We start from the raw sequence: 27418 nt of genomic DNA, 5'->3' as shown, positions 1-27418 counted from the left end.
AGATCTCAAAGTACGTATCATGAACTAATTCATTATGTTTCATAAGACCCTTGCCGGGGTGGGGATGGGAAATATTGTTATTCCAGCTCTGACATGTCCTGAAAATATTTATAGCTTTGCTGGAGATATAATCTGCTTTTTCCACCCTGAAAAGTGGATCAAATTAAGAAACAAATAAATCTCTAGTAATGACTGTATCTTGGCGATGGCGTCAATGCCAGAAAACCCCTATTTTATACAAAGTAATCTTAAGTTTTCACTTTCTAATTGATTTTCCATAAATTCAGTCATATGGTTTAGAACAAAGTTGTCTCTAATTAAGGCAGCTGAAAGCTGCTTACCATTATCCAGTTACTGATTTAAAACCTTATATTTCCCACTAACTGTTTGGAGAGTCTCTTCTACAGTAGAAACCTTTTATTCTAATTTGAAGATATGAAGCACATAAGCCTCTATCTTGGCATCAGCAGGATCTTATAGTGCCTTAATAGCATGCAAAGCAGTATGTAATGACTCATCTAATGGCAAGCTTTCTGTTGCAACATGTCTTCAGCTGACTGAATGATACTATGTGATGAGGGCTGAGACCCTAGCAGAGAAATGCTTACCCACAATCTGAGCTGCTGAAACACTAGTGACAGACCATACATATCCCTGGTCCCTGGGACTGTTTACCATGCTTAGACTGCTTTGGTTTTTAGGTTGTTTTGTTTAGTTTTTTATGTTCCGTTTGTGTAATGGGACGTAAGAAAACACTGAAGAAAAAAGATGTGCACGGATCCATTAGAATAAAAGTACAACTGTATCTAAAACCAGAATGACTGCAGAAACCAGACAATTGATACTTAAGAAAGTGTCGTCATCAGTAATCTTCCAGCTTTCTTCCTTTTGATTTATGGACTCATCTCCTAGGTTATGTCAGGTGTAGAACTTCTATTTCTCTATTATGCCTCTGAGGGTTAGTAAACATGACTTCGTTTTCATTCTATAGAGGTCATCAGCTTGCTATAGCAACTTAGCTTGGTATAGATATAGCTTGGAGTATACTGTCCTCCCACTTCCCACCCCCCACAAAAAATGTGTAATAGAGGCACAATATACAGAGTTTCTCAGTGTACTTCTTTTGCTTAACAGCCACCTTTTCAAATAATTATAAGGAGTGTTGCTTTTTAACTCCATGCGAATCCCACAAACTTTTCCCAATCAGAAGATGTCTGGAATCTGAATTCTTGGGGGTAGAGGAAACAAGGATCATTAGGATTCCCAACAGAGAACACCATGAGGTAAAAAGACTTCCACAATTCTTTACCATTCTGTTCTTCCAAAGAGAAAAAGCACATTGGTTTTAAAGAAAGGTGTTTTTTTTTAAGACTACAAACTCTATTCTCAAGTTATATATATGTAAATATTATGGAGGCGATTGTGGTTTACTGTAAGTGTTCTGTTGCAATATGGGTGTGACGTTGCAATCTATATGATTTTATAAAAATATGCTAATGGGTGAATATAATGTAATTGGAATATGCTTCATCTATATGATTTTATAAAAATTTGATAATGAGTGAATATAATGTAACTGGAATATGCTTTGTGCAAAAGGTCTCTTGTAAGGTATCATTACAAAGCTTATTGTCTACTGAGTGTGGTCATCCTATTTGTATAAAGGTATCACTCTTGTATCTGAAACTAGAAATATGAAATATAACTCTGAAGGCCTATTGTAATTATGCAAAGTGTGGGCCATTAATGGTAGGTTGGAATCTTAATAGCTCCCATCAACCAGGACAATTGACTGGATGGCTCTGTTTGCAAGCAAGCCTTCCTGTGAGTCAGGCTGGGAGGAATGAAGGCTTGGGGTCTTACAGTGACATGTGATCATGTCACATGAACTGGAATCCATCTTTAACCTGGTGCTTTTCCAATGAGGGGGGGTGGAAACCCAGAGGGACAAAGGATTCCCGCCTTATGCAAAAGATATATAAAGGAGTGGAACAGAACAAAGGGAGGAGAGGAGTCATCGTGAAGAATCCCCTAGCTACCACCTGAGCTGGAACAAGAGCTGTACCAGGGGAAAGAATTGTGCCCAGGCCTGGAAGGTGTCCAGTCTGAGGAAAAAATTTACTGAAGCATCTCTGAGGGTGAGATTATCTGTATTCAGTTTGATTAGACATAGATTTGCGCATTTTATTTTATTTTGCTTGGTGACTTACTTTGTTCTGTCTCTTACTACTTGGAACCACTTAAATCCTACTTTCTGTATTTAATAAAATCACTTTTACTTATTAATTAACTCAGAGTATGTATTAATACCTGGGGGAGCAAACAACTGTGCATATCTCTCTGTCAGTGTTATAGAGGGCGAACAATTTATGAGTTTACCCTGTATAAGCTTAATACAGGGTAAAACGGATTTATTTGGGTTTAGACCCCATTGGGAGTTGGGCATCTGAGTGTTAGAGACAAGCACACTTCTGTTAGCTGCTTTCAGGTAAACCTGCAGCTTTGGGGCAAGTAATTCAGACTCTGGGTCTGTGTTGGAGCGGACAGGCCTGTCTGGCTCAGCAAGACAGGGTGCTGGAGTCCTGAGCTGGCAAGGAAGGCAGGGGTAGAAGTAGTCTTGGCACATCGGGTGGCAGCTCCCAAGGGGGTTTCTGTGATCCAACCCGTCACAATGGGGTGACATACTGTATAAAGTATAGATCTGTCAACCTTACAGGGATTGGCACCAGGGTCTTAAATGAAGTCTGTGAAGTGTCCCCTTCCTTGCTCAGTCCTCATTACAAAAATATCAAATAAATGGGCATGATTTGCTCAGCAATCAAGAAGCAAGCTAGCATAGACTGGATTACATCCTTTTTGTACACATTCAAAGCCACTGGTTTGAAAAAGTTTGTATTATACAGATATTTCCACTGTGGCAGGCAAAGAGGAAAAATGTACTATTTATTATTAATGCTGTCACGCTCAGATTTCCTAATTTTGGCAGTGTATTCATTGAGGAATAGCTTGCTGAAGTCATATATTAGGCAATAAAACACAAGCAGTTTTAGATTCAGCTTCCATTTTATTACTACATCACAGCAGTCAAAATAAGACAGACTGAAAGAAAGTAGGGCTCAGTTTTGATATTTTGTAGTTGTATGTTTACTGTATGACCATATATTGTTAGCAGATCTTTTAGGCATCTGGACATGGGAGCAATCTGTATCATATTTTTTTTTTCAAGATTACTATTTTAGGGCTAGATTGTACAATACCTATTCACGTTGGTGAGTACTGACTCAAAAATAAAACTATAATTGCAAATTCACATAAACAGATTCAACACTGCTCAATACATTCAAATATATCACATCTATCCTCTCCCTGAAATCAAATGGGCCCAAAACCTTCAGAAGTATTTGTGGGGGAACAACCAAAGGTTCAGTTACAAGTCAGATCTTTTAGGTGGTTTGTATTTTCTCTGTGGTTAGCATCTGCCAACATTTTGAACATTTCCCTGAGGAAGTGGTGTGTCCACAGTAATGTCTGAATTGGATGTTCCCTCAGATGATGCTGATGGTTCAATGCAGCTGTTTTCTGGTATAATGTTATTGCTTCAGGTTGGGGCACCAGTGTTAAAGTGCATTAGCGCACTGTCTGATATGACCAATTGTTTTGCTTCCAGGAAAGCTTTTTGACACTCACATGACTATACACACTTTTGACCAGTCTGCAGCAAACAGTTGAGCAGATGCAATACAGTTGCTAGGTGTGGTGTAAATCGGCTATAGTAGTTAATAAATCCTAGAAATGATCTAAGTTATGACACATTCTTTGGCAGCAGCGCTTCCAGCACTGCTTTAATCTTCTTCTGAGATTTATGTAGGCCTTGTGCATCAGTAACGTGCACACAATAAGCTACTGAGTCCTTGAAAAGTTCACATTTTATGCAATTGGCTTGTAACCCATATTCTTTTAGACACTTTAATATCCTCTTCAGGGATTCCAGATCTTCCTCGTCACTTCTACTGGTCACAGTCATGTCATCCAGATACCACTGTGTTCTCGGAATACCTTGCAAAACTTGGTCCATTGCCATTTAGCAGGAGCTGAAGCAATACTACACATTAGCCTGCTGTACTGGTAGAGAGCCTTTTGCGTGTTGATTGTGAGGTTTGCCTTAGACTTTTCCTGAACTTCCATGTGTAGGTATTTTCAGTACAGGGTTTATGGTGACCTTAAAATATCCACAAACACTTACTGCACCACATTTTTTTACAATTGGAATGATAGGAATTCCCCACTTGCTCCAGGCCACTTTTGAAAGTATGCCCTCTCTTTCCAGACGTTCCAATTCAGCATTTACCTTTGAGCGAATACTGTAAGGTACAGGTTGGGTTTTGTGAAACTTGGGTTGTGCCTTCTCAGCTAGGATTATTTTAGCCTTCATGTGTTTTAGTGTTCCTGTGCCCTCCTAGATTATTCCCAATGCCTGACATAGTATCCCTTCCAGCTGTTTTAGTGGGATATACTGAAAGTGACTTTATAGATCTTTATAGATTTCCAATCCAGAAGAACATATTCATAAATGATCTGGAAAAAGGGGTAAACAGTGAGGTGGCAAAATTTGCAGATGATACAAAACTACTTAAGATAGGTAAGTCCCAGGCAGACTGTGAAGAGCTACAAAAGGATCTCTCAAAACTGGGTGACTGGGCAACAAAATGGCAGATGAAATTTAATGTTGATAAATGCAAAGTAATGCACACTGGAAAACATAATCCTAACGATACATATACAATGATGGGGTCTAAATTAGCTGATGCCACTCAGGAAAGAGATCTTGGTGTCATTGTGGATAGTTCTCTGAAATCATCCACTCAATGTGCAGCGACAGTCAAAAAAGCGAACAGAATGTTGGGAATCATCAAGTAAGGTATAGATAAGAAGACAGAAAATATCATATTGCCTCTATATAAATCCATGGTATGCCCACACCTTGAATACTGCATGCAGATGTGGTCGTCCCATCTCAAAAAAGATATATTGGAATTGGAAAAGGGCAACAAAAATGATTAGGGGTATAGAACGGTTTCCCGTATAAGGAGAGATTATTAAGACTGAGACTTTTCAGCTTGGAAAAGAGGCAACTAAGGGGGGATATGATAGAGGTCTATAAAATCATGAGTGGTATAGAGAAAGTAAATAAGGAAGTGTTATTTACTCCCTTTCATAATACAAGAACAAGGGGCCACCAAATGAAATTAATAGGTAGCAGGTTTAAAACAAACATAAGAAAGTATTTTTTCACACAACGCACTGTCAACCTCTGGAACTCCTTGCCAGAGGGTGTTACGAAGGCCAATACTATAACGGGGTTCAAAAGGGAGCTAGATAGATTCATGGAAGATAGGTCCATCAATGGCTATTAACCAGGATGTGCAGGAATGGCGTCCCTAGCCTCTGTTTGCCAGAAGCTGGGATTGGGTGACAGTGCATGGATCACTTGATGATTACCTGTCTGTTCATTCCCTTTGGTGCACCTGCCATTGGCCACTGTCAGAGGACAGTTATACTGGGCTTGATGGACCTTTGGTCTGACCCAGTATGGCCGTTCTTATGTTCTTAACCATTCATGGCCCCACAGGGCCCCCCCTTCTCAATGATATGGGAGTCTAATAAACGTTGCTTATTGTTATACTCCACATTCACTTGCTTTACTCCAGTTGGTACTATCTTTTCTCCCATATATGTTTTAGTAACATCAGTGTCTCCCTCAGTTAGTTATTTTTAAAGTTTTCATATATTCCGAACATGAGACATTTTTCCCACCACCCAGGGTGTCAACCCGATTGCTGACTTGTGATTTTTTCTCACACTGTATCCACAACTGGCTACTCCACTCTGTCAGTCTGTGTCACCACTGCTTCTATCTACAGAGTGTACATTGATATTTCTTTTTCTATATCCCAATTTGGTCTCTTCTTTATTTCTTATAGCGTGACATACTGTTTGGATATGACCTTTTTTATTACAGTTTCTGCAATGTGCATCTTTAAATAAGCAATCACAAGGAGCATGGAACACTTTTCCAAACTGATAACAAGTGTCTGTTTCCTGAGTGGACTGGCACTTTCCTTGGGTTTCAGATAGTTTGTGTGTTCCTACTTCTGTTTTAGCTCCGGTATGCATGTATGATGTCCTCTTGGATATTTGAGCATTCAGCTCCCAAACTCTTACTGCTGCTTTTGTTATTCTGACTTCTGCTTCCATCTTTGCTTCTGCTTTGAATTTACTACTGCACCTTTACTTTTTGCTGCATTTTGCTGGGACACTTAGAAACTCCCTGGTAACCAAATGTTGAATCTATGGGTGTGCTGTATGGTGCAAATATGATGCAGAGAAATTCATAACATTTGCTGATAGCTGTCTCTGGAGTGTATTGCTGACTTTATAAAACTGTTTGTTTAGAAATGTAAGTAATCTCCATATGTTGCTCTCTCTTCTCACCCCTTGGCTTTTCTCTATGCTTCTTAAATACTGGCTAATTATGGGCATTTCCCTTTCTCCTCCCAACACATTATTTTTAGGTTAAACTTGAATTTGAAATAAAGGTCGGTGAATTAACTAATTGCAGTGTTGCTCATGTTTCTTTCTTTTTTGTTGTTGTTGTTGCTATAAAGAGATAACTGTTGCTCTCACCACGCAAAATCTTCCCTTTGGGATGTGTTTGATTACATCAATAAACTTTTCGGTCTGGAATGCAAACATTAACCATACATGTGACCATTGTCTCTTAACCACAATTATTTTTTGGAACCTCATTTATTAAACTTTTATGGATTGTCAGTGTAGTAAAAGGGAAGTGAGTAATGTAAACTTTTTAATGGTTGTAATTATCTGAATGTATTGATTGTGATGTTATGGTTGCGTGATGTAAAGGGTATGAGTGGGGAGCAGGGACAACATATAGATTCCCAAGGCCAGCTTTAATTTGCACATTTTTATATTTTGTTTCATTTTTCAGTCTTTGAGAGGAATATAGTTAAAACTTGCTCTTATTTGAAACTGATGTATATGTTTCTGTTATATTTTGGGGAATTTCTGCGAGACAGGAGCTTCCCAAGGCGAAGGCAAAATTATATAGAAGAATACAGTGATTTAACGCAATTTAAATTTTAATACCAGCTTGTGCTATTTTTTTTCATGTGCATTATGCAAAAATCTCAGAACAGTGGATAATTAAGGACAGATTAAAGCCGTTAGTATACAGGAAACTTTTAATTTTTAAACTGACATTTGTTAGAATGAAATTTACTGTTTGACTTTAAGATTTTATTTAGATGTTATAAAATATAATTCCTTTTCATTCTTGAAATGATAGACTTTGGCATGTGTTTTTAATGTGGTGGATTAAGAAAATTACTTTTTATGATTAGAGATGTAATTTACCCATCAATTATTGTGTGGCCACTATATCCGTAGTTACTCAATTCCAGTGCCCTGGAATGGCTTATTGTGGCTTTTAGCTTGGGGTAGATTCCGTTTCCACCAAATACTTTCTCCATGCAGGTTGGGTGTCAGTTTCAATGTAAGTACCAGGAAAAAAAATTGACGTGCAAACTATCATTTGCAGTGTTTTACTAAAGACTATCTTTGCATCTGACAAGACTAGGTTACAGATATACTTAAAATGTCAGTGCTTGTATTTCTCTAAATTGTAATGTATTTTTTGGATAACTTCATAAAACTAATGACATTTCAGTTTTATTTATAACAGTAACTTAAAGCAAATATGTTTTGTGTATTTTTAAGAGATTATTTTGGATCCTGAGGAGGAATGTGCAGTAAATTCATTGAATAAGTTGTCATGTAGCACAAAATACCCAATGATTCATTTGCATTATATTTTTGCATCTTACTGCAGGCAGAGAATTCAGCATTGGCTCTGGAAAATGAAAATCAAAGAGAACAGTATGAAAAGTGCCTCGATGAGGTAATGTAGATTTAAGAAAGATTTTATGACTGAGTTTCTCTGACTGTAATGAACAACAAACAGGCAGTTTCCCCAAGCCTGCCTTTCCAGTAGGTTCCCAGCCCTAGAAGCTCTGTTGTTCTGCTCTCAGGGCCACCCTCATGACTGTGTCTCTCACTGTCTGCTAACTTTCTCTCCTCTAACACACACAGCTTGCCAAACAATCCTTTAGCGCTTTGTTTACAATCAGGGAGCCCTCAGCTCACATGGGTAGTTTAGCATCTGCTCAGGCCTCGCCATGCAGCCCATTGCCTTGGGTGATGGCTTCTGTTGTTTTCAGCTATTTCATTACATAAAGGGACTTAACTGCTCCTTCCATTTAGCCTGAAAGAAGGGTGCTTAGCACCAGGCTCAGCTTAACCAATGTGCACTCTGTGCCCTTGCACAGGGCCCCCATCTCGGGGGGGGGGGGGGAGGGGGGGGGGGAGAAGGGCTGGCGACCACTGGGGGGGAAGGGAGGAGCGATGGGTAACTGGCCTGTCAGAGCATTTTATTTTGCCCACTACATTAATTCCTGATGTCACTGCAGTGCTGTGACCTGCTGCTGCCCTTAGAAGGCAGGCTGCTGCTGCCACTGCTGCTCTGTTGCTCCTGTAGTGGATGGCACTGGCTAGCTGCGCTGGGATTTTTTTACTTGGAAGCAAAGCATGCTCAGGCTATTGCGGCTGGTGTTACTGGTTGTTGCCCTATAGAAGGATATGTAGCCTCTTTAAAACAAACAAACACAAACAAACAAACAAATAAAATATGGCCCACCAAAAGGTTTTAATGGATTTTGTGGCTGTCTGCTCCCACCGTCACATGCTCTGTCTAGTTTGGCTTTAACCAGATCTGTGATTGTCTATAACTCAGATAGACAGCAGCCTTTACACCTTGCATCATAGCAATACATAGCAGCCTGTGCATTTAAAAAAGCAAACCACTACACTACACACACAATTCTCCCCTTGGAGAAAGGACAAGAGAGAGAGAACAAATCACATATGACAGATACTAGTCACATCACTTAATCCACTGGTGGAAGGTGCTCAGATATTATGGTGGTGTAAGAACCTAATTAGGATAGAATATAAGAATTTAATACGTTTAATTATCTTCTTGTCTTGGATATGATGTGGCTACAGAAGTCATTTCAGCACTGGGTTAAGTGAGACATTTACCCATCATTGAGAAAATAAAAGGGGTCCATATACACCTCTACCTCGATATAACGCTGTCCTCGGGAGCCAAAAAATCTTACCGCGTTATAGGTGAAACCACGTTATATCGAACTTGCTTTGATCCGCCGGAGTGTGCAGCCCCGCCCGCCCGGAGCGCCGCTTTACCGCGTTATATCCGAATTCGTGTTATATCGGGTTGCGTTATATCAGGGTAGAGGTGTATTTAGACTGTAAGCGTTTTGGGGCAGGACCCCTCTTTTTGCTGTGTATTTGTACAGTGCCTAGCACAAAGGGGTCCTAGTCCATGATTGTGGCTCCTACGTGCTACTGCAATACAAATAATAGTCATTTTGAAACTGTGCTCCAGATTTTATTTTCTCAGTGCTTAAGTCAGGTGATTCAGGTCTCCCGCTGGCATACCTGTCCCTTCTCACTCTGTGAACGCTCTCCTGGAGAGAGTGTTTCTTGTCTGTAAGTGACAAGGGCTGCTGTTTCCAGTAAGGTACATTTTCTTGTGTCTTGCCTCTCATCTTTTCTGTGTTCCCTTATTTTTTTCCTATGCCTCTGTTATTTCTAATCTCCTCTCTTCTTCTTCACCTCACCTGTTACCCACTCTATTTCTCATCTCTTTCCCCACCTCCAATCCTTTGACCCCTCTCTTCCTAGTGATATTGTAACCTGCCCTATCTCAGCCAAGATAGGCCTGGACTTATGTGAGCAATGATGCACATAAATTGGTTTCAGCAGCCATGACAACCTCACCACAAACCTGGAGACAAGCACTGTGAGTTCCAACTATGACAGCCACATGGGCATCTAACACTGAGTGGGCTCACGCAGGAATGGCACTCACAGGAAGGGTTCACAAAATAAACAGGGACCTTTCCTTCTACTCTTCTGAGATAATCTCAGTGAATTCAGTAAAGAAACAATAAACAGAATTAATGATCTGACATAAACACAATTAAGAAATAATCCATTAATGCCCATGGGACCCTGTGGCTCCAATTGCCTTGGATCCCATGGACCCCTCTGGAGCAAGCATACCCTGATACAAAGTTATTCCTAACCAGGGATTTTCAGCAGAGCTGGTCAAAAAATAAAAACATTTTAAAAAATTATGAAAAATTGTCCATTTTTTGGTTGGAAAACTTCTGTTCTTTATGGCTCTAGGCCCAAAGCACAAGCTCCACTTCTCACAGGCAAGAGCTCCTTCCCTGGTCCTTTTCTTGTTTGGGCCAGATTCTAGGAGCTTCCTCTGCAATCCTTAGGACCAGAGATCAGCTGCCTCATTCTCTTTCCTTCCAGGATGTCTCACATGTTCACTTCTGCCACCAAAATGACCTGGTTGGCTGAGGGGAAGGGGCTCAGTTGTCCCTCAAAACAGCAGGCTCTGATCAGTCCCAGAGTTGCAGTAGATCAGCCCTCTGAAAGAGAGTTTCAGAGTCCATTACAATAATTATTTTTAATTTCCTACCAGCAATCAAATCGATCATGAATCATGATCTTTGGACCCCACAAAAAACTTGGGCGTCCCATCCTTGTCAGACTGCAGAGGAAGCCATACATGGCCACAGCATCAGCCAGAGATGATTCCTATTATGCATGGTCATGTCATGTTCTGATCTCTGTCGGTTAAGGGGAATGCTAGGAATCAAGGGTGTATTTCATCCTCTTCATGTCTTGCACACTCAAGAGCTGGATTCAGGGCAGTTCATAAATCCTGAGGCCCTGTGCTCCTGTGACGTCGCCCTGCCCCTAGTTGGGGTAGTGATGGTTGTAGGGCTGGACTGGTCAAGGGAATCTGCCACTGTCCTGTGGGCCTCCTTCCCAAACCACTGCTCCCTGTCCAGGTAGGCCAGGGTCTGTCCCAAGCAGAGGGTAAACCTGCCACCCCGTCAGTGGACTCTGTGCTTGGCCATACATGCCACCTCAGCAAAAATTTTGTGGTGGGTGGGGCTCCGACCTGGGCAAGAAGTTCCAGCATCATCCCAGCCTAGCAATGATGGGGTGGCAATAACAAAGCTTCCCCACTATGCACACAGAATCCTCTGCAGAAGTGTCAGTGGCCCTGCCCCCTCCCCCCCATGCAAGAACTAAAGAGGTGAAGTTATCAAAGTTCCCTCTTATTTCCTTTCTTTGAGGAGCAAATAGCTGCTTGAGCTCACGTTTAACACCTATGAGTGCAGCCTCTCTCACTCCCATTTCCTCCTCCTCTCTTTGTCTCCTTCTTCCTCATTCATGCCATGCCCATCGGTCACTATTCAAGGGAGAATACTGTATCTCTGACTTAAAATTTCACGTTCTCCAATCATTTTCACCAGTAAAGCTCAATCAAACTCAAATATTCATAGAAAACACACAAGGGATATGAACATGACTGAAGCAAAATCCTTTATGAACTCTATTAATATATTCACAGATTTTTAAAATTAATTGCCCATCTCTATTATTTTATCAGAAGTTGACATATGAACATTTCTGGAATAATATTTGGAAGTAAATAGCACTGAACTGTCCAATACTACACAAATCCGAAAAAGAGCTCATTTATTTAAAATTCAAAAATATACTGTAAACCTATCTCTCTGTCTCTATAAAACATAATGCAAGAAACAGGATTATCTTCCTGTACCTTATGGGTTTGAGGTTACATGCTTAATCCTAGTTTCCTATTCAGGAACTTGACTGTCAGTTTATTGGCAAGAAGTAGTATAATGTTTATTCACGTTATTGTGCCAGCTAAGATTTCTGTCAAGCTTGACTGTACTGATATAGAGGAAAACGTACAAATGACTGCTTCAGTGGTAGATGAAATCTTAAAATGATTTCATCTTAATATTACTATAATACATTTCCAATTAGCACCCCCAACATATAAAGGCTTCTTCAATATGCATTTTACTTTTTAAAAAAAAATAAAGAAAAATATCTCTCAGAGCATCTGTTTAATTAATTAGAAAATCCTAAATGTTACACAAAGCCATATATATAAGATACAGTTCTATAAAAAAAAAAAAAAAAAAAAACTTCACATGCAGAAACCAAGATGTGCTAAGAGTAGCCAGGCCAGATTTGAGTGAGAAGTGTTGCAGCCTGGTGCAGGAGGTCCAGCACCACTCAAGTTTGGCACTCCACCCTCCACCCCCATTAATAGTGCGGGGAGTGATTCAGATTCCAGTGCTGCTGCTGGCATCATTGTGCTGGGCCCGAGGTGACCCACCAGGCTGAGAACCTGGAGTTAGGAGCAGAATCAGGGAAAATTCTCCCACTAGTAGCGTGCCTGAACTCAGGGAGAGGCAGGACCAGGAAGGCCTTCCAGCTGCATGCGGGGAAGAGCTTCCCTTGCCCCGCAGGGAAGGCAGTGACTCCATAGACCTGGGCCCTCTCTGGCTTCCCCATCCCCTCCCTAATCCCCAAGGCAGCACAAGGAGGGCAGCGACCCCAAAGGCCTGGCCCTCTCTGACCTCCTCCAATCCTTCTCCTCTTCTTAAACTCTTTTGTCTCCATGATAATTTTTTAGAAGGGTGGTGAGGGGCCTCACCTTCAGATTTTTCTCCGGGCCCCCAAAATAACATCTATGTGATCCTTGTCCTCTAGCCTGCAAGCAGAACCAGGAAACCGCTTACAATGTAAAGTGTTCAGCTTGCAATTTTAACACAGTTTTCAGTACACCACAGACAATGCCTACCTCACAGGAGTGTTGTGTGGCTTAGGCCTGGTCCACACTACCCCCCCACTTCGGACTAAGGTACGCAAATTCAGCTACGTTAATAACGTAGCTGAATTTGAAGTACCTTAGTCCGAACTTACCGCGGGTCCAGACGCTGCAGGCAGGCTCCCCCGTCGATGCCGCGTACTCCTCTCGCTGAGCTGGAGTACCGGCGTCGACGGCGAGCACTTCCGGGATCGATCCCAGAACATCGATTGCCTGCCGTCGGACCCAGAGGTAAGTGTAGACATACCCTTTATGTCAGAAAGCCTTTTGACATCCTCAGGTGAGTGGCATGGTATAGGTGTAAAGTAGTCTTAGTTATCAATTACTTCACTTTCCCACAAACAGGAACATGAATGTTAACCATAGGAATGAATTGCCCATAATGATGACCACCTTTAAGGTGAGGGGTTTTGGATATGACTCCATTTGGTGACTCCCTTCTGCGTGAAGCCTAAATGAACCACAGTTACTTCAGAATACTATCCTACAGGCTTCCTGCTCAGTCTGAATTCTCAGTTTTCTGTGGACATGTCAGTCAGGGGACTGGATTTGAAAATCTCAGGACAGTAGACATAATATTCAGACTTGGGTGCCTAAAACTACTGATGTCAATGGGAGCTCTGGTCATTAGCATCTGTGAAAATCAAGCAGCATTCATTTAGGGCTTGTCTATGCAGGGATATCCAGGAAAGTTAATCTGAATTATTTAAAGGTGTGAATTTGAAGTGGATTAGTTGAACTACATTAAATCCCTATATGGATGTTGTTGTTCAAAATTAAAGTGGCCTTAATTGGATATAGTTTAAATCAGTTTGAATTAAACTAAACTGAATTAAGGCCACTTTGATTCTGAATGAAGATGTTCACACAGGCTTTTCATGTAATTTAACTAAACCACTTCAAATTCACACCTTTAAATAATTCAGATTAATTTTCCTGGATGTCCCTGTGTAGACAAACCTTTAGATACCTATCTTCATGCACCCAAGTTAGAAAAATTTGTCCAATGTGCATCAGCAAGTTCTTTCCCCCCCCCCCTCAATTGGCAGATTATTCCATTTACACTTCTTTGTACAGTCTATAAAGCTGTAAGAATAATTTTATAGGTAATGCTGTTGCAAGTGCTTTGTACACATTGCAAAGAACCCTTTAGTCCTTCTTGGTAAAGTAACCCTATGTCAGGAAGTAAAGGAATAATGTATTAGATGTGATTTGTTCAATTTTCAGGTAGAGCAAACAGACGTTAAAAGTACATGCCAGAAGGAACACTGTCAGATGTAGATTCTAAAAGCCTGTAGGGCAACACATGGATTTCAAAAATATAACATATTTACTCCTGTGGGTTATTACAGTTCCAGTATTAGTCTGTCTTCTGTTAAATCATGTATTGAGCTATTTTATGTGACCATTGTTCCACAGGCTGCCTTAAATTAGGGACCAGTTTGGGGGGGGAAATAGATACTAGGTAATTTTATGAGAATATGAATCAAATCAAAGTTCTGGGTTTTAGAGAATTGAATTATTTACCGAAATGAATTAGCTTCAGATCTTTGCTCATGACTCAGTTCACTTGAATAGTCTATTTTATTTATTTTGTTATTTTTAAATTCACTAACAGTAAAGGCAGCAAGGCAGATTTGTACTTCCAAATGACAGCCTCATGTATTGTTTAACTTTTAGAAAGCTAAAATGGACTAGAACTCATAATTAGACTCTGTGCACAGAGAGTTAAGCCTTAAGATTATGTTACTTATACAGAATGGAATCAGGACAAACACACTGAAAATGTGACAGTTCATGTATAGTTTCAAAAATGACATTTGATTATGGTTATACATTTTTTAATGAAACATTTATCAAAAACATTCAAAAGTATCACCAGCAGAAAATACTTATTTTTCCCCCATGTCAAAAATGTAAATAATGAGAGGACACTTGTATAAAATAAATTTAAAAATTCCCTCCTGCATATACAGTTCCACTAATCAATGGTGTGTAATGTGATTCAAGGTAATTACACATTATGGTGTGAATGTTTCCAACCATATTTTGATGACTGTAGGTATTTTAATTTTCTGTGGCACTTTATTGTTGCCTGCCTGTCATAATAGATGTACCATTTACCAATGCTGAATCAAGAAACAATTAAGTTTCATCAAAACATTCAGGATCACGTCCTCAGCAGGTGCAAATCAGTGTAGCGGTATTGAAGTCAGTTCAACTATAGTGATTTACATCAGCGAGAGACCTGACCCTTACATTGTATTCTGTTTGACTGTATTAGACTAGAAGACCAAAATAAAGATTTGTAATGTCATACTAAAGTTATTAGGGTATATACGTTTTGTATGAAATGGGGAACCAGGCAAAAGTTGGAACCTAGATTTTATATACGCTCGCAATGTAACTATCTGATTTAGGGAGTGGGTTCAGGAGGTTACTCTGGGGGTGGGAATAGCTTACAGTGGGATCCCTCAGAAAAGGGTCTCCTCCACCAAAAAAATCAATATAATACACTGCTAACTTATATTATTTTATTATTTATTTCTTACAGGTAGCCAACCAGGTTGTGCAAGCTCTACTTACTCAAAAGGTAGATTGTTTCTCTGATTTTTGGCATGTTTTTAAGGCTGTAAATGCAAACCATTGAATTAGAAAATGTATGTTTTTATGCGGGATACATTTTTCAAACGCTGTGCACACATTTCAGTAACGCAACCGCAAAATGTCAAAATATGACAAGTGTTCTACCAATAACAAAAATGAATAATAATTTCTGGGACTGGGCACCTCGGAGGATTGGTAATGGAATATATAGCCTCACATCCCATTTGATACGTAGGGTAGGCCTGGCTAAAGTCAATAATGCCTGACAGTCCATCCCATCTCTTGGCTTTTTTGTGTCCTATACAAAATGATTTGGTTCTATCTCCCAATCCGGTTCCTGTTGGACATCAGAAAAAGACAGTCACACTTGGCACTCTTGTTGGCTCTGAGCAGAATATAAGGGTTATAGGTGAAATCCTGTGCCTCCCTGAGTGGCAATGGAAGGCTCCCATATACACAGCGGAGGAATGGATATTCTAAGGCTGGGTAGTGAAGAAGATGTACAGGGGATGCTTCAGCCCCATGCTATGGAAACTGTGCTCTTTAGACGCTATCTGCCATATGACAGCTGTGTAGAGAGGGATTTGTAGGTAGGCCATGCAGGAATATCCTGGAGTGTAGCCACCATGTTCACAAACTGTGATGATCCGTGGAGGGAGCATATAGAGGGGGCAATTAATGTTTCCTAAAGCCCTACACTCAGTAATTGTGACTACAAAATGGCTCCATAGATGCCACTGTCAGTTCCATTCCTCACCTCCACGTCTTCAGAACAATATCTTTGTCTCTGTACCCACAGTTCCACCCTGCATAGGTTTGGAAATGATACTGCACACTCAAGCCTAGTGGTGGTCCACGCAGGTCAGATATGAGGCAAGGCAGTGTGGGGAAGATTGCACTTTTGCTGTTCTTGCTATATCTATTCTTACATATAAGCAGAGGACTGATCCTTGAGTACATAAAGCAAAATCACATCTTATAATGGTGACATATTTGCTAGAGTTTCAGTCTCCATATTTTAGTCTGTAATTTGGGAAATGTTGTGATTGTTTTCCAAAAGCAGAGAGAAGCTCTCTGAATTCTTTTACACTGAGAGTCAGATTTTTTTATGACAATATACTTTCCCAATAATGGACCCACCCAAACTCGTAGGAACCATGGAGTTTGTACAGATATAATAAAAATCAATTTAAATACATTTAATAAAATAATTTGCTGAGTATTGTTGGGATTTAACAGCTGCTTACCTACTGCTGAGTAATACCAGCTAATTTAACATCCATGGAATGGAGAGGGTACTCTTCTAAATGCTAATGAATGTTAACTGTTACAGTACTCCTACCTCTGTTCATACTAAGATCATTTATAAGAAAGGAGAGGAAAACAATAGTGTAAGAAATTGGACTCTTCAGGTCAATCACAAAAGGTAGTAGCTATACAAATCCAGGTAATAACTAGTAAACAGATAAATCTACCATAGTGCCGCTAAGCAGTAAGACACATCAAGTCATGCCACAGTGAGATAACACACCTCTGGGGCATAGTGAGGCATGAAGACAAGCTGAGAGCTTTCAAAGATTCAAGAAGAGTAATATTGCACAGTAACATATATTGGGTATGTTTTATTGTGAATTTGAAATTGCTCCGCAAGGGCAAATTTTTGTTTAAATTAAGTACATACTGTAATGTAAGGGATAAAGTATTGTACACCCCGCAGTATATGAGAAGACTGATTCCACTGAGGGATTCTGATGAGAGAAACGGAGAGAGCAAAGCCTGAGTGATTTATCAATGTCACTGAAACCTTGAGATGGAATTACAGTCTTAAATGTGCACTTTTGGAGTATATCATTTGTTATAATACATATGGAATTCCTCTGATATGGCTGGCTTTTTACCAGGCGCATGCAGAAAATGGGTGAAATTGGGAATTTTCCTGAATTAGCCCCAGAGCAAAATTTCACCTTTGTATGCAGAAAATTTGTTTGCGTTTTTCTCCCCACTTATAAATAGCAGGTTTTACCTCTGGGGAATCTGAGAAGTCAGATAATCAGCAAATGATTTTGAGACAAACCCACAAAATACTTTTTGTGTGTTTGCTAGTGGGTGGGTTGCACAGCCCCATTGATTTCTGTGCAGATCATCAACCATCATTCTTCATGTATCCACGGGTGGCTTAACTCTACGTGGCAGAATTAAACCCGGGTATTTCCCCTGGGCAAAGAGGGATGCAGTATTTTGAAGCCCCACACAGGAGGTGACATCCCCTGCACAGTTTGTAACCTGTCTCGGCTGGGGTTTCCTATGTGGCAACACATGGGAAGGGGCCTCGGAAAAGGTAGGCTGTGGGGAACTGCTGCTAGAGAGCGTTGGTCGGGCTAACACCCTAGAAGCAGGCTCCAGACAGTAGGCTGGAGTAAACTGCATGGAATATCTCTGCAGCCAGTGTGAGGTTTCCATCCCCTCTCCAGAGATCCCTAGTGCCCAGTTGAAAAAGTGCGGCTGGGTGCTTGGGTCTAAGTTTTCCTTAAGATCTGGATCAACATTGTGACATTGGAGTTATAGTGCACAATGGAATTGCTGATTGATCCATAGATCTGACCTTTGCTTGTCACCCTGCTACACTTGAGTCCTTTCAGGCAAGTGCTGACCCACATTCTCTGCTCCAGGATCCGCATGATCATTTAATTTTTCTCTTTCTGATCTTTAAAATCTTGCCACCTGTTATCTGGTGCCACAGGTGACCTTCAGTGCTGTGTATGGTGAATGTGTGGACAGGAACTGAGCATTACAACAGAGGAAATGGATTCAAAGGAAAGGCAGTGGGTTTCCAGAATTTGAAGGAAAAGCATCATTTCCCAGCTGAGGGAAGAATAATTCTGGTATCGAGGAATAATGCAGTGGGTGTTGTAAGCATAAACACCTTAAAGATTGTGAGACACTCGGGTACTACAGTAATGAGATAGATATTTGTAGTATCACTTTTTTAATACCCATTAGTTCTACCATTAGGAATGTGCATAATGATATACTTCAGGTTTTGTTAATTATGACACAACATGCCTACTGATCATTTTACTATTTTGATTTAATATAACCAGGAATTGCTACTTTACATAAATTTTCTTATGTTAATTTCCTGTTAATACTTTTTTTCACCTTTCTGTGAATGGCATTAGTGTTGAAAGGGTTTACTACATCTTGGTTGGTAATGTGCCAAAATTTTACTCTTGCTCTTGAGCAAAAAGTCCAGAGTTTGAGGCATATAAACTTCCAAGGTTTAGCTCTTAAAAGGAAAAGTTTGAGAGGCAACATTGCTATGTTTGGAATGTTGTTTTAAATTGTCAGTTCCCATGAAGCATTTTTCCTCTTCAGTGAACTCAGTATTTAAACTTCATTATAGCAGGTAGGGCTCAGTTTTAATTTCTTTGGTTATTTGTGAAAGCCATGTAAAGAGGGGCTTTGGTATTTGTGCTTCCCCAGACGAGAAATACTGTCCCATATAAGTTAATAGATGAGAGTTTTTAGCAGGGGTTTTCACTCAGAGAATTAAAGCTTTAGGATTTCACTACACCTCAAATAGATATCATTGCCTCATCATTTTAGAAGGCACCAAATATATAACTTGGACAGCTTTAGAACCACTTAAAATAAGCACTATCGTGGTAATGTATCCAGGGAAAATAACTTCATAATTCATCCAGTGATACCTCTGTAACTAAAGATATTTCAGCATGTTTCCAATGGTCTCAGGGCAAGGTTTTCTCATTGTGTGGTGACCTCTTTTGTATTCTCTGTGCTGGCTACAGTACACTCTAGATAAGAACTGGCACTGCTGGAGACAGGCACTTTGGTTACTTCTGACTAGAATTTCCCACTCTGAGCTGCTACCTCATCAGGTTCATGCACCTTTGCGGGTCAATACGTTGTTAATGCTATTAACGGACAAGCATATTGGAAGCAAGAGGCCTGTTTCTCCACCATGTGATGAAAAATAAAGGCAGTTAGGCAATGCCAGTGGGTAGCAGCTGTTCTAAATTAAAAAAAAAAACTGAGAAGAGTGGTTACACTTTTTGTGAGAATAAATGTGGCTGCAGTTTATTTGTTCACACAAGTGCCACTACAGTTGCAATCCTTTCTTATTTTTGAAGTTCATATTGACTATAACACAGAGATGTCATGTCCTTCAAAGAAGACTGCCACCTGTATTGTATAACTTGTGCAGAGATTTTGAGTCAAAGTCTGCCTGAACCCTACTGAAGTCCACTTTGTGGCAGAATCCCATGTTCCCTTAAATGGCCAACAAAAGGAAGTCCTATGCCAATATCTGAAATTGGTATTCAAATATACTTTCAGCCAATCTGTACCATCAGGCCAGTTTACGGCCTTATGTTTGGGAGATGCTTTGTCCAAAATACTATGTAATCAACAAACACTTCAGTCCTGCTACTGGAGGGAGATCAGTACAAAAAATGGATTCAATATGTTATATTCAGCATACTTGTGTGCTGCTAAATGTACCAATTGCTAGGTAAACTCATGTGGTTCAGAATATGTGCCAGGTTTTGTTCCATGTACAAAATACTTTAAGGTTCGAAGTTCCATTGGAATATCAACAGTGTAAAGAAAAGTCACTGCATTCTGCTACAGCACAGAAATTGTAGAAGAGTTGAGCAATGAAAGGGTTACAGACACTGACGAAAGCCATTCCTTAAAATATAATTTCTTTTGTTTGTTTTTTTTCATTTGCTATTGTTTGCAATTGTTATTAAAATGTATTTGCATATTACTTTTTTCATTTTTAATTGGGCAAGCATTGATTCTCCCTGCCCCTTGTAATTGTGGTGGAATATCCACCAAGATGGCTAATGTTTATTTCATGTATTGTGCACCACCAGCATCAAAGATGCCACTGCAGCTCTGAGAATAAAGCATTCGTTAGGTTATGTTCCTTCAGCTATCTGGGTAGCAGGCTCTGCTGCAGCAGTAGAGCATAAAACAGTTCTTACATAAACAGTGGGTCTAGTAACGTGCTTTATTTTGCTAGCAGAATGGGGACTGCAAAGAGAACAAACTTTTAGGATCTGCACTTAGGCCTGAGTCCAGCAAAGAACTTAAGCACATACTTAATTTCAAGCAATGCTTGAAGTGCTTTGCTGGCGTCTTAGATGCTGAGGTGATAGACATATTCTAAAAATCTTAGAGTGTAACAATGCCCATTAGACTATAACAGTTTTAAAGTAGATAAAATTATTGGGCTAAATTACTCAGCTTCTCTTTAAAAAGTTATCATAGGTCCCTTCAGTTACAAAACTGCATCATCAAAATTAGACAGCTGAAATATTGTACGGTATGGAATCATGCTGGGTATATAAAAAACCCACATACTTGGTTTCATAGTTTATCAGACCTCTGTTCACTCTGTTCTGAACTGTGATTTGGGCTTTGTGGCCACCTAAGGGAGTAAAGTAGGGTGACCAGATGTCCCGATAAAATCGGGACCGTCCCAATATTTCGGGGTATTTCAGGGTGTGTCCTAAGATCGGTCAGGATGCAAATTGTCCCGATATCCGCCGGCAGGGACTGACTCCACTTTTTTTTTTTTTCGCTCCTTCGGCAGGGACTGACTCAGCTTTTTTCCCCCCCTCTCTACTCTCCCCCCCCCACACCTCCCCATGTGTCCCGATTTTTTCTTTCCCTCATCTGGTCACCCTAGAGTAAAGGGGAGTGAGAATCATTTTTACAACCCTGTGCAAGCCCTTGGAAGTGGGTGTAGGTGGGCTACAGTGGCGCTCTGTCTGCTTCTACAGGTATCTGGGCGAAAGGTAAAGGTTGATGAACCTGCAACCTTTGGCTAATTGACCTGGACCTTTCAGCTCAGGCACAAGGGCTTCATGCTTTAAGAACCAGAGATCCCAAGTACAATCTCAGCTGCAGACAACCCATCCAGGGTCATCAGGTTTCAAGTGGTAGCCTTTATTGGCAATTGAACTGGGTGAACCTGTAAAACTTGGGATGAGCTTCCCCAGCCAAGGCTGTAGCAGGCTCATCAACCTCTGTCTATGGCCAAACCACCTCTAGAGTAGCTAGTCCAGAGCTGGTGGACAGGAAGAGGAATGGAAAGTGAAGAGCCTTGGTGCCCCCCACTTCCCCATGCAAAAGCCAGTACAGCTGAGCGAGCATGGGCGGTGGTATACTTTGCTCTTGGTACTACTCCAGAGCAAACAGAAGCAGGGAGGGGAGTGGATTTTGGAGGAGTATCTCCAAGGCATAATGCCTCCTTGGTCTACTCCTATAATGATGTAGCTTACAAAGCACCCCATGGTATATTAGGGCTTTGCTTAAAGACACAGTCCAGTTGTATGAAAACATAATTATTTTAATGTTTTCTGATTCAGTTTATGACCATATCAATACAATAAAACACACTGCTGCTAAGGTCTAACTGACATTGCACTCCAAAAGTATATGTACTGTAACTAATATGTCTGATTTCATGCATTTAAATATTATCTTTTGATGATCAAATAATCAGGGAAATGGTGTAGTATCTTTTTTTCTGATTTATTTGTGCTATTTTGAAAATTTTACTCATTTGTCTCTTCTGAAGCCTCCTATTCCATAAAGCATTTTCAAGAGTTTCACTGCATTTTTCCTCAAAACTCCTATTTTCTCCTGTGCTGTAGGATCTGAGGGAAGAATGTGTAAAGCTGAAAACAAGAGTTTTTGATTTGGAACAACAGAATCGAATGCTAAGTGTGCTTTTTCAACAAAGGGTCAAACCAGCTTCCGACCTCCTTCTCCAGGTAGGAAGAAACCTTTGCCTCTGGAATCTGCTAAATCTAGATTCGATACATTTAAATAATATTAATCTTCTTAAAATAATGTTAGCACGCAAGAAGTGACAACTGATAGACATAATATATTAGAAGAAAATTGGTTATCTATCATCTGATAGCATTGAAATTGAAAGTGTACACCACCAAACTTTGGCTGCACATTATGTGCAGATGTGGAGAGAGAAGTATATCTGAGGAATAAGTTACTTTTTGAGGTGCCTCCTCAGGATGATAAATGGGATGACATATGGGTTCATTATTCCTTTTGGGGGGCAAAAATTGTGGTCACATAATTCCATAATATTCCATTTGATAGTAAACAAAGCATAATTTTCTATGAGAAAGAAATCAGTCTGTTTAGCTTTCTCCATGTTTGTTGTAGTGATTCAATATATTACATAGACCCAGAATAATATTTTATTTACCTTTTCTGGGACAAGACAGTCAAGAACTCAGATGTAGAGTGACCTGTCTCCAACTCTTCCCTGTTATCCTGGAAAAATCAGGAAGGCTGCAGATTTTCTTTTGATGTGGCATTTCCCTTAACATGAAATTACATTTATCTTCCCTATTATTCTTTGTTCCCCTTCCCATTAGAAGTGTCTAGCAGCACCTCTGCATTAGCCAGAAAATCTGACCATGAGCTGGGTTGAAATTAAATGAAGGTAACTTTAAGTTGAGATTGAGAAGCTTCTTAAAGAAGATCCAAATTCTGCCCTTTATGTGTATACAATTCTCACTGAGATCAAAGAAAGGTTCATGAGAGTGCAGAATTTGGCCTATGTAAGAGCATGAATGAAACTCTTATGGAAATCACCAGGTGTTCCACACATGTATATGATGGTGAAATTTGGCCCTTAGGATGTCATATATCTTCTCAAAGGAACTGGTGTCAGTCCTATGACTAAAGTTATTTGAAACTGGACTGCATCAAGTGCTATGGAATATACTGAAGAGAATGAACCTGCCTTGGTAGCAGGAAGGAGTAGATGATCTAGTAAGTCTTTTTATTTCTAGCTTGTATGAATTTGTAACATTTATCATTGTTGCCTCTCCATGGTTTAGCAGGCAGGCTCTTCATATCTGCAGAATTTTTCTGACTTCACTTGCTTAGTCTTTATTGGCCAAGTGAGAAGGGGTACCACTGTTATTCCTAAACTCCATGTCTCCCATCTGACAGCAAAATGTACTGCTGATGTGCAACTGAACTAGGTCATCAACATATTTTGAGACCTTGGGAAAAATCAAAGGAAGAGTGTCACTGTATTTCAGACAATGAAGGACTTCTGATAAAGATGATCAGTGTCAAATATTATTTTTTTGCAGAAAAACAGAACAGTAAATTTGTGAATTACCAAAATTTAACTCATCTTCTAAATTAATTTGCGCAATGGAATCTAATTCATCATCTGAGACTTTAAGATTTTCAAAAAGATATTTCCAAATGATATTACTGAATTCTGTTAGATTAGGCAACTAATAATATGTCTGCCGTAGGGGTTGCCACATTAGTGGACACTTTGGCTTATACTCTTAAACCCAGATTCAGAAAAGCTCTTAAGCACTTGCTTAAGTTACCCCATTCAGGAATGTACTCAAGTGTGTACTTAAATACATGCCTGAATCACAATGTTTTCTTGAGTTGGAGCCAAACACCATCATTATTTGAAAGGGCGGTTTCTTAAATGTTCTGATGGTCCCTTCTACATACACAGGCAACCAGGAGACCACAACTCTCTCAAAACCTGTGGAGTTGACACTTTGCAGCTTCCATGTGGAATCTCTGCACATTTAGCTGCACATGGATGTTCTAAGGCAGTGGTTCCCGTTGATAAATTGTATAATCAATTCCTTGACCACATTTTGGTTCATTATGAAGTATACTCAATAGACCAAATAACCAATATCAGTCAGGTTTATTACTATAAGCCAATAATAATATAGTACAGGAAATAGTTTTTATACAATACCACTCTCTGGAAAGCTGTCTTGTGCAGCGTTGTCACATTCACCTTACATGGACAAAGTTACACATTTCAGCTGGTAGTATTTATCGGATGATTTTACAAGTTACACATTTCTTTACATGTCACTAAAATTCAACCCATCAGTTTGTCCCAGTTCATTAACTTGTTGTTCTGTTCCTTTCCTTATCTTTGTTTTGGATACTAGCATTCCAGGTACTGGTGTTTGAAGGTACCTTCTAGGTTTGTACCAGGTTACAACAATCATATCTTGTCATCTTCCTTTGGGATATTCCAGTACTGGCCTGTGGGAATAACTGTATCTCTTGCTAGGGTAAAATACACACATGTCCTTATCCTGACAACTTTGCTATCTGCTTAAGCCAAAGCTTACTTCAACTAATGCACGATGTTATGGGATATCAGCATAAGTGAATAGGCAGGATTATAGTAAAGATACAGGCCAATTTAGGCTGTATAACTGCTATAATATTTGTGCTTAATGCTATTTCTGCTTAATGCATAGTAATATATATATATATATATATATATATATATATATATATATATATGGTGTGAATAATATACATATGACTAATATGATATATGTACAGGCTAGCCGGCATATATTGGTCAACATTCCAAAACATTTTATTAAGGCGACCTACCCAACTGCATTTTGTGTTTTTTTGTGACCCACCATAATGTACATGCACCCTCCACCCTGACACCGCAACCCAAATCCTTGCCCAATGCAGAGGGGAGACATTGGGGAGATAGGTAGGGGATGGTGGAGAGTGATCTGCCGCCTATGACCCATTTGGAACCTTCGCATGACCCACTGGTAGGTCGAGAACCACCCTTTGGGAAACACTGTCCTAAGGCAGGGTGTGTGATCCACGTGTTTTAGAATGGAGTCCCAAATCCACCTTCATTTACTAAGCAGTATTCCCCAGTTGAATTATTCTTATTCTCTAAAGATATAGTTGAGTTTAGAGAAATTATATAATCAATAAGTGTCTTCGCTTTACACATTGTGTACACATTTATACATTCTGAAAAGCATCTAAATGACTTAGGAACATGAGTCCTATAATTTAGGGATGGGATTTTCAAAGGAGACTAACTCTGAGAGTTTTGAAAATCCCAGCCTAGGCTCACAAGCCCTATTCAAAGTCAGTTGTACTTGTGCTACTCATTTACTTACACATGTGTGAACATATCATCATTTGTTTATTGTTGCTTTATACAATGCAGTACAATGTTATTTTCATACAAATCTCATCCTAAAATTATTTGTACAATTAAATAGTTACAAATTTGAAATAAGTGAGTGCAGGGGAAGAACAAAATTGAGTTAATCTTAGTTGTTTTCTTCTGTAGTTATCATGTATACCATTATCACCAGTGACTTGATTGCATGTTACCAGCAGATTATTCTGCAACCAGACATTAGTAAATTCTTTTACTTACATTTAAATGTACTTTAAAAACTATATATGAATTTCTTGGCATACCAAATTCGAATTAAAGTATGAATTTCTTCCATTTCAGTGGTGTTGAAATCTTGCATCAGTGAGCTTAAATGCTTTTCAAAATAATGAATCACCAGTATCGTAGGTTATTTTAGTGCATTTGACTTTAAACAAAGCCTTCACAATCTGTTTGGTTTCTGCTTATAAACAAGAGGAGAATATAACTCACTATGATCATTTAAGGATGTGATACAAGTGATTTAAATTTGAGTGCAGAACATGTTCCTTATATAATACCGAATGCACTGTGCTGTTTTTCCTCATGTTTCATACGCAGATCAAAAAGAAAAACTGATTACTCCAGATTTAGTAAATTTCATGCAAGGGGGGTTAAAAGACAACTTTAAGAAGGCTTCATTGTAAAACAGTTATTAAGTATTACATTTTCATGAATTTTGGATAAATATAAGTATCCATTAAATCCTAGGGACTGATAGTACTGAACAAGAAATTACTGTGTTTATCTGGGGGATTTGATTATGCAGATTGCTACATTAATTCTTTGACACTAGAAATTTCGGTGCGTCCATTGCTGGCAGTATATGTCACACGGGGGAAATCTCATTCCTATCTTGAAAAGATTAAGTAACCCAAACACTGACATAAAAGACCAGAGTTTCCAGGAGCCGGAGGTAATTCAGTCTCTGCTCCATCACCTCTTTATGTTGGAGGTGAGTTTGTTTTGAGACTCTCTGGAGACACGCTTTCTTGTTGCTGGAAGTCATGTATATAGTTGGCATTAGATGTAGGCTAAATAAGCAAGTGCCTAGGGCACGTAATTTTTGCTGTTATCTAACCATCCTTCTCCTTGACCCATTGGGACAGATTTGTGGAAGAGATCTCCCCTTTTAGAGATGCCTTCACCTCAATGCCACCGGAAAAGCAGCAACAGCCAAGGCCAGGATCCGTGGCACTAATGGAGCTCCTGACCAGTTGACCCCCACTCCTTTACCTGCGGGAGGGTGGGGGTTGAGGGGAAATAACGTACCTGCCCCTTTGGGAAGTGTATAGAAAGAAAGATCAGGAGCTCAGTTTTAGCTAGCCATGTTACATATAAACTGTCAGTGAGCCACACACCAGGAGGGAATGTTAGACAGGCTTGGATGAAAAGGAGCAATCAAGGAAGACAAGGCCAGTGCAGAGAAACTAAATGAGGTGAGAGGCAGATATGTGAGTGTTTGGTATAAAGATGGTAGCTGAAGACACATGAATGTATGAGATAGAGTGCAGAGGGTGAAGACGAAGAAGGAAGCCCATGCCTGCTGAATTGCCCAAGATGACACAGGATATCTGTAATATAGGAACAACATTTTAATTCTTGGTGTTACAGTATTTCTCTCTGCCTCATTATTTGTCTTTCTAAATTAGTATACATTCTGTTTTGAAAGGAAACATTTTATTTCTAAAATTGCCTAAAAATGAACTTCGTTTCTCCATCCTTCAGCTGCTGCTCCCCAACACACACCTTAGACTTTGTCAGTTCAGATTGTTTATTTTTTTCTCTTGAAACAGAGAAATGAGTTCAGTGCTTTCTCTTCCTGTCATTGCCCTCCCCGCCCTTACAGGTGAAAATGGAAT

General features: G+C 39.8%; 1 protein-coding gene across 1 annotated transcript in view; it reads left to right on the top strand.

Moving 5' to 3' along the window:
* The window catches only part of NCKAP5 (NCK associated protein 5), a 471806-nt gene that overhangs the window by 331154 nt on the left and 113234 nt on the right, over positions 1 to 27418 (top strand). The window contains 3 exon segments of the mRNA XM_065413737.1: positions 7910 to 7978; positions 15450 to 15488; positions 22189 to 22308. Coding sequence (XP_065269809.1) covers positions 7910 to 7978; positions 15450 to 15488; positions 22189 to 22308 — 228 coding nt within the window.

Source organism: Emys orbicularis, chromosome 11 (genome assembly GCF_028017835.1).
Source record: "Emys orbicularis isolate rEmyOrb1 chromosome 11, rEmyOrb1.hap1, whole genome shotgun sequence".
NCBI lineage: Eukaryota > Metazoa > Chordata > Testudines > Emydidae > Emys > Emys orbicularis.
The sequence above is the reverse complement of the archived record's forward strand: the minus strand, read 5'-3'. Positions and strand labels throughout refer to the sequence as shown.